Here is a 13,376-nt window from a genome sequence, read left to right on the forward strand (position 1 = left end):
AAATCCCTGAGCTCTAATTGCAGAAGCCAATTTATTTAATGTTTTTTATAATGACATGAAAAGGAGGGACTGCTTAGCTAGAGTTCGGGGAGAAATCTAAAGAAATAGAAGACATGGTTCCTGCTCTCAAAAACCTTACCTGAGAAATAAAATGAGCACAAATTAAACAATGACACCTTGTGGCACTGACAAAAATTCAGGAGGTACGGCAAATCCTGTGGGCTGGAAATGGCAGGGGCCTTGAAAGAAGGACAGGGTTTAACAAGACAGAGGGGAGGAAGCGAATTCGAGAGGGAAGAAACATCAGGGAAAATTATACTGACCCTGGGCAAGAGGCACTCAGGGCTCACCTGGTCACAGGCGTGGTTCTGAGAATTCTGTCTCTCCTGTGGAATGAGACTGATGGTGGAGCTCTGAGAGGCAGACGAGGAACCAGGAACAGAGGCCCAGGGTGGGACAACACGCTTCAGAACTGAGAGCCCCTCACAGCCCCTGCCCCGCAGACTGAGTCAGCACCTACCAACACCACAATTCTCTGTACACAAAGGTCCCTTTTGCAAATCTGCCAGCAAACGCTTTAACTTCCTGCCAGTGGGGAAGAAAAGCAGAGACACAGTGCCAAGTGCCCAAAAACTGTGCTCTGCAATTGCGCGTGCAATGGGAAAAAATCCATCCCAGAATCAGGAGAGGCCGCCTGCTGGGCCAGAATAAAAAGCACTCTCGTTTTCCTAGTAACATCTTTGCTGGCATTTTAAAATCCACTCAAAGCACTTCTTGTCTTCGAGAAGAAAACAGAGATGCGTGGACCTTCATTCTTCACTCACCAGTGGAGGCTTCCCGAAAAGGCAAAGCAGAATTGGCTCTGAGCTCCACCTCCAGGGTTCCCTCCATTTACTCACTTATTCCTTCCTTCCTCCACTCTACAAACAATAATCAACCAAACAAAGAACACACCATGTGCCAGATACTCTACCAGGGAGCTTAAAAAGCCAATCAGACATTTCTGCCCTTAGGAGCCCCGCGTGCACCCCGCACGTGAAGCTGTCCATGCCGCAGTACCAGAGCGCTGTGACAGGAGCAGCACAGCTGTCCGTCTGTCTGAGCTTGTAACTTTCGTATTTTTCAAAACAGTTCTCACTCGACTCCACTCCCTGGAAAGATGCGTGTGAGAAACAGTGTGCGTGGGCGACTGTACACAGAGATCCCTGTGTTTCCTGTCATTATTTGTAGCGGACACACGCTGCCTGGGCCTCGGGAGCCGACTCAGGTGTCCTCACAGCGCACCTCTCTGACGGCCGTGGTAGCAGCGAAACCTCTGGAACGCGTCTCAGGGAACTCCAGCTTCAACGACCCTTTGGGGAAGCTCTTCAGGGCTACTTGGCATTAGCTCCGGAATGCGACTTGGTCGTTATTCCAGCTTAACCTGGAAGCCTGAACATCTGCCTCTATTTCACAAAGAGCTTGTCTCTTCGGCACACTTTTCTCTGGAAAACGACAGTTCCTTTTCCTCCAGCATATTGTAACACAGAGACAGAGACTAAGATATATTTTCAGTCAGAAAACATGTATCATAGTCGCTTCTATGCCAATATTTTATTTCCCAAGAGGCTGACAGCACGTCCTGGCCCTTGAGTTCTGTTCCTAACCTGTGCAAGGCCGCCGTGGAGAGAGGCACTTGACCGTGCAGGCTCCCCAGTGACCAGCCCGCTCTGTCCACCCCAGGCGGCCGCTGCACGACCAGGGCCGCACACAGGGAAGCTCATGGCTTAGCCCTCACTGTCGGGGGCTCCGCCACAAAGCTGCAGGGTGCACAGCAAGCAGCAGACACACGCAGACTGGCTGTGGGGAGGGGCTGTTGGGGGTGGGGAGGATAGTGGGAGGGGGTGAGGGGGAGAGGAGGGGAAGGGGCAGAGGGGAGAGGGGGCGGGGTGGGGGAGAGGGGGCAGGGGAGAGGAGGGGAGGGCGGAGGGGGAAAGCGGGAAGGGCAGGGAAGGGGGAGGGGAAGGGAAGGAGGGGAGGGGGAGGGGGAGAGAGAAGGAGCCGGGACGGAGGAGGGGGCGGGGGTTTAAGCCGACACCCTGCCGGGCAAAGAGGGCAAACATAACAGGAGGCACGTTTCACGCACTCCTCCTGCCCTTCCGCTGTGGGCCGCCGGTGACGGATCCCAGTGAGAGAGTCTGCGGGGACATCCATGGGCAAGGAAGCGGCACGTGGAGCCTGTGAGGTGCCCTCACGGACCAGGATGACAATGCCAACAAGGAAGAAAGAGGCTGCTAGAGCAAAAAGCCATCTGACGCCATGAAGGACCATGGGGCCACGGCCCAGGCCAGGCTCCCGCGGTCTGCACCGCCACACCCCCCGAGCTCAGCTTCCTGATTTCTCGTAGGTCCTAGGAATGTCACTCATTGACCGTCTACTGCCTCTTCAGTAAAGGCCCTCAGGGTCCAGTGCTAGGAACAAGCTTGTCTCAGCCAACCAACAGCCTTCTTGTCAGGAACTACTGAGGCTGCAGTAAGCCAGCCCGTTTCCCCCTTCCCCTCCCCTGCTTGAAGTTCAGAGCTGGCTGTTCCATGAGCTGCACTTGCTTCCCTTATTCTGGCTTCCGGGCATACCTGTCCTCCATTCACGCTCCTACTGAGTCCTTGTCTGCTGACCTTTATGAAAAAGGTTTTATTAAATTTGTATTTTTTTATAAACATAAATAATTTTCAGGATTAGTTAAGATGATTATAATAATCAGAATGGAATAATAATGATAATAAATATCTTAGTCCATCCATGCACCCAGGAATCAATTTTGTCAGCAGGGCCCTCCCCGGCCAACCGTTCAGGAGCAAGAAAACTTGGTCTTTGGTTCCTTACAGACAGTATCCCATGCTGGGCCATCACCCCAAGTGAGCCAATCTCGCAGACCCAGCCCTCCCCAGGGGCCACTTGGTGTCTTGTGACCAGGCCTGCTATCTCTGGGCAATTCCAGGTTCTACATCTATTTCTTAGCCATTTGCATCTTTTCTAGGTGAAAATTAGCAAACTGATGCTGAAGTGAAAAGACAAAAAAAACCTCTAAACTATCTATAGTCAGCAGCGTCAGAGCTGCAAGGGCACCCGTCTGGACCAATACTGTGATTTTATAGGAGATGCTAAAGCCCAAAGACATGAAGCGACTTGTAAAAGATTCCTCAGCCAAATGGTATCAGAACAAAAGGTACTTAAATTTTAAAGCAGATGCAGTGGAAGGATAATGTTTTAAATAAATTAATCACAAATAGTGATAATCACAGAACATGTACCCAAAATAGTGGAGAATGGGCTGGCCCAGTGGTGTAGCGGTTAAGTTCGTGTGTTCTGCTTTGGCGGCCTGGGATTTGCAGGTTCAGTCCCAGGTACATACCTACACACTGCTCATCAAGCCATGCTGTGGGGGCATCCCACATACAAAACAGAGGAAGATTGGCACAGACGTTAGCCCAGCAACAATATTCCTCAAGCAAAAAGAGGAAGATTGGCAACGGATGTTAGCTCAGGGCCAATCTTCCTCACCAAAAAAAAAAAAAAAAAAAAAAAGTGGAAAAATGGTGACAATCTTGCTACAGATAAATGACCAACGAAAGGGACATAATCTTCTGCCTTAATCTTCACAAAGAAGAGGCCAAGGAAAGAAACAGAAGACTCCGTTTTAGCCTCATGCACCTCCCAGCTTCAGGAACTGCCTCCCGACAGGAAGCTGGAGATGCAGCAGGGTGAGGAGCAGGCCGCCAGTGGGACGGTGGTCTGGGGAGAGACAGGAGCCCCAACTCCATTTCAGGATCTCGGTGCAGGAAGAGCCACAGCAGAATACCTGTCTCCCCACAGCTCACGGAAATTGGAGAAGGAAGGCAGAACTATCCTAATGATGCTTTGTGAATTAACCCCCGTAATAAAGGCGGATTTGGCAGAACCAAGGGAAAGAGACAATCACATGTAGCAAAGATCCTTCACAAGAGCAGGAAGAGAAGAAGGGATGAGAGACGCTGACAGCCCGATGATCTATCTTGAATGTGTCTTCCCTGCGCCCAACCTTAAACAGAGGGTCAAAGCCTTCTCTTTTGCCTCTTTTTGACCTATGGGAGTGGCAAGAGCTGCTGCAGACAGGTGAGTGAGGTAAGTAAACAAACAGGGCTGCATCCGTCGGCTGTTCCAGGCCTCCGCCCTTGACTGAGAGCCAGTCCCTCTCCCCTCAGGAAGAGGGTCCAGGCGCGACAGGTGGAGTGAGCCTGCGCACCTCCCCACCCGTGCGAGAAGCCAGCGCTCCAGCCACGGCTGCAGGAGCCTCCTCGGAATCCTCGCCTCCAGCCGCTCCTCCACGCTGCGAATGAGGTGGCTAGAACAATAAAATGCCCTGTCCTCAAAATAGGGCCAGGAGTGGGACACAAACAGTTCCCAGTCAGGGAGAGCGGGCACCAAGGAACCCCCCTACTCGTCAGAGCCCGCAGAGTCTGGGGGCCCTCTGCATGCCACGAGGAGAAGGGTGAGGGGGCACGTCAGAGCAGCCACACTTCAAGAATAACGACAAAATTAAAGGAAGAAAGAAAAAGAATTAAGAAAGCAATAGCATTCAAAACGCAACTGCAAATCCTAGGCTGAAAGAAAATACAACTCAGAAGAAAATGTCTTACAAATGTTTCACACTTTCTTAACCAAAATGTGAATTCAATAAAAAAAGTTCAAAGAGGAAATGATAAAAACAGATTAACAGGCACATGCTATGCTCAGAAAATAAACTGATAGCCCAAACAAATAGAAGTAATAAATTAGAAATAGCAAGGTACAGAACAGATACATCTGAAAATCAAATTACTTACATCAAGGAAAGGCTGAAGTGAATGCAGATGAAAGACTAAGGCATTAAACAATAGAGAGATGCTAATAAATGGGAAAGACCTGTGAAATAAACAGCTGTGTCTGTGAAGCAGAAAATCCAACAAATGGAGCAGAAGTACTCAAAAATACACCACCAAAAAGATCTCCCTGAAATGAAAGAATCCACAAACTAAAAAGGAAACTGAATTACAGGGAAATCTGACAGAGGACAATAGACACTGAGATGAGACACATCCCGATTAAGTTGTTATGATTCAAGACCAAAGAAGGAATTCTGCAGGCATTCGAGCAAAAGGAAGTCATTTTCAGGAGAGCCAACGTAAAGCTGTCCTAGCCCTTCCCCATGGTGTCATCAGACGCCAGAAGGATGTCTACAAAGGAGGAAAGGAAGTGCGTCCCAAGAAGTTTAAGCCCGGCCAAGCTGTCCTTAAACTAAAGAAAATGCAGTAAGTAGACATTCTATTCTCAAGCACTTATGACCCTTCTTGAAAAAATCTCTTGACCATGAAATCCAGCCACCCAAGAACTCAGGAGTGGAGAAGCTAGCATACGAGGACTGCTGATGAATATACTAACTCCACTAAAATATAGCAATTGTGGCCACAAAACAGAATGGAAAGGTTGCAAACCTGACAAGGTAAAAATAATAGATAGCTAATGAAAATTGTAAGATGGGACACAGGAGAGGAGGAAGAAAGGGTAACTGTGTTAATTTCCTTTTCTTCTTGCAATTTTTCAATCAATCCAGTCTAAAACTTAAGTGTAGTAAAAAATATATGACAAATCCAATCTTTTCTGTTTCCAAAATCACTTTTTTAACTCCAGAGGGATCTCTTACAAATTAATATCTCTTATAATGAATAAACATTTTCTTGGGGCCAGCCCAGTGGCACACTGGTTAATTTCGCACGTTCCGCTTCTGCAGCCCAGGGTTCACTGGTTCAGATCCCAGGTGTGGACCTATGCACCGCTTGTCAAGCCATGTTGTGACAGCATCCCACTTATAAAGTAGAGGAAGATGGGCACGGATGTTAGCTCAGGGCCAGTCTTCCTCAGTAAAAAGAGGAAGATTGGTGGCAGATGTTAGCTCAGGGCTAATCTTCCTCAAAAAAAAAGAAACATTTTCTTAAAGTTCAGAAATTTCTTCTCTTATATTTCAGATTCGCTTCTATAAATTTAAGATAAAATTTAATTCTTCAATTAAAAATAGAGTGACTAGTATATCTCTTGTTGTATTAAACTAGTCCTACCTAGCAAGTTATTCTTCTATCTGTATATATACAAAGAAAGGTGCCTAGAATGGTGTTCAGTTAATGTTAAAAATGGTGAATTTGGGGAGGCAGGGCCAGGAGTGAATTTTTCAGTATTTCTTGTTGTGTATAAAATGTGTTTAAACATTTTATAATAGCCATGTATCACTTTTACAAACTAAAAAGTCATGTTTAGATTATAAAAGCCAAAAAAATCGTTCATTGAATTTTTCACCAAAATGTAAAACACATGGTAACTATATAAAAATTCACAAAACAGAATCCAAAAGGAGGAAGTAAAAGTGACTCGGCGCCATCTTCAGCGCCACAACGTTAACAGTTTCCAATCTGGGGATCTGAGGGACTTCAGAAACACAGCACCAGATATTCAATAAACAGCCCCTCATGTTGTCTCCCAGTGCTTTTATGGTCATATTAATTACATTTAAAAGTTTCATTGACCACAGTTTACTTTGGGCTTTGGTGTGAAGTAAGAATTAATTTTTTCTGCTATGTTTCCTTAGACGTCCTAAAGCCACACGCTGAACAATCCACTCTGTGCGGGCTGATGTGAGATGCCACCTGGACCAAGATCTGACACAGAATTAAATACTCTCAGGCTTGAGTACCCTCTCTCATCCCATTTCTTCAGAGACCTCAGCACACTCAGAAACCCCAGGGCTACAGAGCCAACTCGGCCCCAGCCTTCTGCTCCACGTCCTCTGTCCTGGAAGCCTTGCTGTGTCCCAGTGTGCCTTGTCTCAAGTTCTGCTGCAGCTTCTAGCTCTGTCTGAGTAGATTCCTCTCTCCCAAGGGCAGGAACTGCATCTCGAACTCGGCTGCTTATCCCGACATCTGGCTGAGTGTCTGGCACACGCATGCCCTCCAGATATCCCACCCAAGAAGCAAGTCTTCCCTGTGCCCTCTCCTGCCAGCGTGCAGCAGTGGCCTCTGAACACTGAGAGTCAGGAGAAACAGCCCCGGGATTGTTTGTTTTTAAAACATTAACTAGAATTACATTTCATTTCACCATCTCAATTTTGAAGACTCCTAAGCTACTAATTTTACTTTTGCCAACAATATTTCCCTTCTAGTTTTATTCCTATTGTTAATGACTTGCAATCCTCATGATACTAAGGCAACAGCTGGTCAGACATGAGAAGCCTGCCTTTCCAGGCCGCAGAGTCCTACGCAGAAGACTTGGCCCTTCGCTGAGCAGCCAGTCCTTGAGTGCCAGCACTACCTCAGCAAGCCCAGCAGGCTCAGGGACTGGCCTGTGTGCTGAAGCAGATCTCAGAGACCTTCACCTGGCAAACTCTAGGCAGCTTCCTAGCCAAAGGAAGCTTCTATAACCTAGTCCTAGAAATGAGCATACCAGCCGCCGGGGAAAATGATTTGACTAGATGCCTGGTGCCAACCAGAGGCTCAGTCCTTCTCAGGGTGCAGTGCTTAATAAACCAGCAACACTCTGCCCTGCCCAAGAGAAGACAGAGAGAGGACACAAAAACACTGGGGGAAGGCTCGAAGAAGCCAAAGCCACACAGACACTTCCGTACTGGAGCCAGAGGGACGCTGTGCCCAAAGGGGTACTCAACAACCTGGAACAGCTGGGAAGACCAGCATCCCTACTTGGCACGAGACCACAACCAAAGGCACCTCCTGAACCTGGAGAAGACAAGCCGAAGGAGCTGTGGTCACTTTCTTCAAATACGGGAAAGGCCGTGACGTTTAGGAAGAAATGCATTTTTTCAGTCCTTTCTTCAGAGTCTAGAACCAGACCTACTGGGTAGAAATTACAGGGAGGCAGACTTCAGCTCCAAATAATTGTAAGCTTTCCACCCAGAGCTGTCAAAAAAGCAGCAGCCTGCCTCGTGGAGGAGGCAGTCAGTCCCCAGGTCCACACACACTGCATAGAGAACCGGAGGTCAGGAATGCTATTGAGGGGAGAGTCAGACCAGACAACCTCCCAGGGTCTCTTCTGAGAGTACTGGATGCTGACCTTAACATTTCATTAGAAAAGGGTTACTCTTCAAAGGTAAAAATTAAAAAAAGAGTGCATTCCTTATCCAGAATTGAGAAGTATCAACCACACCCTTATACTGAGCATTAGTGGCTTTTAATAATGTAAATTTAATGATAAAAGGTTAAAATAAGTTTGGTCTTCTAAGATTTATAATGAGACGCCTACGGCTTCCTATCTTTAAGCTGGCTAAGTTAGCTGATTCCCCTCAACCAATATGTGGATGCAGCCAGAACAGTTTACAAGGTCCGACACTGCACAATGCAGAGCTTAAAGAGACGATGTAAAGACTACATCACCGCATCTGAAAATGAAACCCCACTTAGTCTTCTTGAGGAGCTACAAAAATGAGTGCTTGGAACCTTATGGACATAATTCTAAATTTAATCTCTGAGGAGACGTAAGTTAGAATAAAAATGGCTTCTGATTCAGTGCATCCCACTGCTGGCACAGGGCAGCGAATGAAGCCAGCCCGCAGCCGAGCAAGGCCGCAGGCCTCGGACGCTGGCCTGGAGAGTCTGGACCGGGGCCCACCCCCCTGCGGAAACAGCATGGCCCTTGCTGGCCCCAGACCTGAGCCCAGGCCCAAGTTAGAGCCGAGCACAACAGGCATTACGCCATCTTTGCAGCTCCTGATGTAACAGTCCTTCCTATGTTCACTTCTCACAGGAAATCTGCTTATCTGGCAGTTTTCTAATTACTTCAGGGAAAGGCAAACACCGATAAACGTTATATGAAGAAAACAGAGCTGAACGAGAAGAGAAAGGGGCCTTTGTACTTGGCAGGAGAAATGAGGGAGATGACGGGCCATGATAGCAGCGCTTCCCACACATCACACTCAGGATGCCTTCCACGTACAAACGCACCAACCTGAAATTCTGCATGAACTGCCGGAACTTGTCCACCCTCTGTGCCAGCGGCACGATAATGTTGATAAGTGTGTTGGCCATGCTGAGTTTTTCTTTTTTTACTTTCATGATAGGGCCAAATGGTCGAAACAAGACAAGTCGTCTGAATTCATGCTTGTGATCCCCTTTGAACGTGAGCTCATATAAAGTGCCTTTATCTCTTTCTGTGCGGTAGATCCCTGTTAACAGAAACACAAGGAAAGACAGTTTTAAATATTAACCCTTGCTGCTGAGTGTGTTTTTATAGCCAAGATCTGGCACAAAAAGCCTTTTTTTAAAAAAAAAAAATAAGATATAATTATTAGAAAACTCAACATGCTCCCACTTAAAAAATCCCAAAAGAAATCAAAATATCATCAAATTTAAAAACCACAGTTATGAAGACATCATAAAAACATGGGAAAATGTTTGTAATGTTGGATACAAAACTCTATTCTACTATTTAGAGCCATTAAAGAAAGGACTATTAACGAAATATGCCAAAGTAAGACTGGCTGTGATGTGGAGTGGGGTTATGAGTTTTTCCGTTTCTGCTATTTTCCACATGCTCTGCAATATGACTAAATAAGTATTTTAATTATTATATTTATTTAATTTTAAAAGTGTTGAAATTATCTCTTAGAAATTATAGCCATCTCAGATGGACTGACCATACTGATCTATTGGGGGTACCTGAGAGCAGCTCAGGGCCAGTCACACGGGTCATGTGGCCCTCTGGAAGCTTCTGGAAGCATTATGGCAGACAATGCATAAAGTATACCCAGCACAGTGGCAGGCACACCTCTTTCACATCATCCTTCCCACCTCTGAGAAGCAGTGCAGCTCAGTGCTCCAGAGCTAGACTTGTTGGGCAGTCTATTTACGGACCCCCCAAACTGTGCTCTACCCCACGTCACTGTTACTGAAACCCCACACAGCCTCGCTAGTCAGGTCGATGATGTGACCAGCATCTCAGCTCAGCTCTTAGGATGAGCCTGCCACGGGCCTGATCCCACAGGACTGCCCTATCTGAGGAGCAAACGATTCCCAGATGCCTAAGTCCCCCTGCTTCCCAGCATCACTGATACTGCGGGTGTTTTTTCTACAGTCTGAAAGAAACTGTAAAATTCAACCAATCACCAGATACGCTTCCTCGTCTTTTATCTGTGATTTGCCACGTTTTCTGTTCCATGTCTCTTCCTTCCTCTTAATCCCCACATTAGCTAGAATGCGCCTCCCAGCCTTTGACCAGCTACAAAAGGAAGCTTCCGGGGAAAATGTCTGCCTGCGGTCAGTCACAGTTCTGGAGGCCTCTCACAAACCACTTCTCTTTTCTTCCTCACTCTCCACTTCTATCCTTTTGCGAGACCTACAGGTCTTCCTCACAAACACTGCCAAGTTCTCTTCTCTGTTCCTGGCCTTATGGGACCTTTTCATCCTATAGCCCTGGTCTTACAGCCTCTTTGATCCTGTTCGAAGTTTAGATTTCCTCCAGGTGCCACACCGAGGAGTCCAGGACTGTGAATTTTCAAGGTCGTCTCATTCCTCACAGCTGTCCCACGGGCCTGCGTGGAAATTCCAGATGTGTAATCTGCTGTCAGTGAGCACAGGTGATTTACGGCCCTGGGCACAGAGTTACAAGGACCAAGTTCTCTTCTGAAGCCTCCATCGATTCCTTGGGTAACAGGGCATGCTGCTCAACAGCGCTCAACGTCAGGCCAGCTGAGGGAAGTTTTCCTGAGCTCATGTTGGAACAGAATCAGCGTCCTTGCAGGGGCCATTCATGGAAGAAAGAAGGTCCATTTCTTAGGAAGCTCAAAGGACTTCTGTGAAAATGTGAAGTGGTTCCCTTCAAAATCTGTTCATTCTTTCAGGCAGCTGGTACTCACTGAGGAAACAGACCTTGCCCTCCCAGGATGCTGTCTACAGCAGGTGGGGAAAGCACGACTCCCAGGGTCCAAATAGGGGTGGGCGGAGTCAGAACGGGATCGCATTTGGTAAGCAGCATATCTGCACAGCTGAAGGAGGCCACCAGGGCCAGTGGCCACGGCGCCACGCTCCTGTTATTCGGTGTTGGCAAGCACACCTCACACAGCGATAAATGTGGAAAAGGCTGCTGGCAGTGTAACGTGCAAATAAAACTGGACGTGGGGTGGAGACTGTTTTTTAACTGAGTCATTTTCTTTCTCAACACCAGGATAAGAATTATTAACTTTTGAAAATCTAAATCCACAGATTTGAAAATATAGGTAGAAATACACACAACCCCATCTCAAGAAATGGACATCTATTTATAAAGAACCCAGAGACTGTAAGAATTCTTAGTGACGATGATTCCTATAGCCATGTGAGAACGACCGCCTTGTGCAGCCCGCGTCATGGGCGGGTGGGACAGGCAGCCCCTCTGTTGGTGGTTTCCAGGCGTGGCACGCCTTACATCAGGAAGGCTAGACATCCAGGCTAATCGTCATACCAGTTTCAGCTGCTTTCTCATTGTCTCCCACATCCTGTGCCTTGAAACAGTTATTACATCAACTTGATAGCATACTTCCCCATTCTCTGCCTGATTAAACTGTCTTATACATCTGCTTTTAGATCCCTTAATTTATCTATTTTGAATAAGTTATTTAAAACTCCCTTGCAACCTGTGTCCACTAAAACCCACACCCAGCCATCTGCCCACCACACCCACAGGCAGAACCTCCCACACTGCGCCGACAGAGCGCTCTCAGTCTTTTTGTAACACAGAGGCCACCCCCAAGGATCCTTGTGCCTCCCGGAAATCTTCAGTGGTGAAAGCACAAGGGGACTGAGAGAAAGGGGGGCAGGAGTATTTGGAGACAGGAGTGGGTTTTCGGCCAATAAGCTGGCATGCACAATGGCACATGCAAAGCAAATCAGCCACACAAAGGCCTTCCCCATAATAGTTACAGGATAGTATCATTTTATGCACCATGCAAATTAAAGATCAAAATTAAAACTTGGGAACTAGTTTAGATTTTGGTTTAGACACCCTAACTGGCACCTCCTTTCCCCTTCTGTCTCTCTATAGGTGCTAAGCTTACTTTGAGTTTGGTGTTTCTGGGCCCTATGCAAGCATCCTAATGCTCATCTTATCCTACTCAAGGGGGCCAGGTCCTAGGACAACCAAACAGGTGGGGACACCTCCAGGTGTCCAAGATACAGCTCCACGGTCTGCTGCAAATGTCTATTCCTTCGTAGGCAAGGAGCTAACCACATGCAAGGCCCCTGTCTACATGCTGTCTTCCACTTAGGACTTTAGAAATCATGATGCTGAAGGTCAAGGAGGTACCACTCACTCCTTACCCTCACATCCTCACCCTCCCTCAATATGAGTGTATGCAGGCTGTGGCCACTGCTGCACTGCTGAGCCCAGAAGTGACTACTCCACTTCGATCCCTGCCTTTCTACCTTCCCAAATGAACCCTAGGTCTCCCAGCTGGAGAACTGCAATCGTAAGCCGACCCAATCCACCCGGCACCTATCCTCTGGCCCTTAGCCCTCCTCCAGTACCACTCTCATCCTGGTTTTCCCCTGGCTCAGAAGTGCTCACCAGCTTCCCACAGCCTACAAAATAAAGCAGCAACCCCATGGCCAGGCCTTACAGACCCTCCACAACCTGGCCTTAGTCTACTGTCCTAAGTGTAGGTCTCGCCCCTGCCTCACAGGAAATCTGGCTGCAGTCAAGCTGGTTTGTATTGAGCATACAACTACTCTCCCCCTGGAGAGACTGGGATGCTCCTGCAGTGCTGGTGGGAAGTGAAATGGGGCAACCACTGTGGAAAACAGTGTGGCAGTTCCTCAAAAAGTTAAACATAGAATTATCATATGATCCAGCAATTCCACTATTGGATATATACCCGAAAGAACTGAAAACAGAGTCTTGAACAGGTACTTGTAGACACATGTTCATAGCAGCATCATTAACAATAGCCAAAAGACGGAATCAACCCAAACCTCCATCAACAGATGAATGGATAAACAAAATGGGGTCTATATATATTATGGAATAGAACTCAGCCTTACAAAGGAATTGAGTTCTGATACATGCTACAACGTGGATTAACCTTGAAAACGTGTGCCAAGTCAAATAAGCCAGACACAACAGGACAAATATTATATGATTCCACTTACATGAGGTACTTAGACTAGTCCAATTCATAGACAGAAAGTAGAAACGTGGAGGCCAGGGGCTGGGGGAGGGGGAATGGGGAGTTAGAGTTTAATGGGTACAGAGTTTCTGTTTGACATTGTGAAAAAGTTCTAGAAATGGGTAGTGGTGATGGTTACACAACAATGTGAATATACGTAATGCCTCTGAACAGTACACTTAAAAAT

General features: G+C 47.2%; 1 protein-coding gene across 14 annotated transcripts in view; it reads right to left on the minus strand.

The window, feature by feature from the left end:
- Positions 1–13,376, minus strand: part of CSGALNACT1 (chondroitin sulfate N-acetylgalactosaminyltransferase 1) — a 342,149-nt gene that overhangs the window by 48,566 nt on the left and 280,207 nt on the right. For all 14 annotated transcript variants that reach the window (XM_070499792.1, XM_044751081.2, XM_070499794.1 and 11 more), the window contains one exon: positions 9,001–9,217. In XM_070499792.1, coding sequence (XP_070355893.1) covers positions 9,001–9,217 — 217 coding nt within the window. The remainder of the gene's footprint in view (positions 1–9,000; positions 9,218–13,376) is intronic.

The sequence above is a fragment of the Equus asinus genome, chromosome 27, assembly GCF_041296235.1.
Source record: "Equus asinus isolate D_3611 breed Donkey chromosome 27, EquAss-T2T_v2, whole genome shotgun sequence".
Taxonomy (NCBI): Eukaryota; Metazoa; Chordata; class Mammalia; order Perissodactyla; family Equidae; genus Equus; species Equus asinus.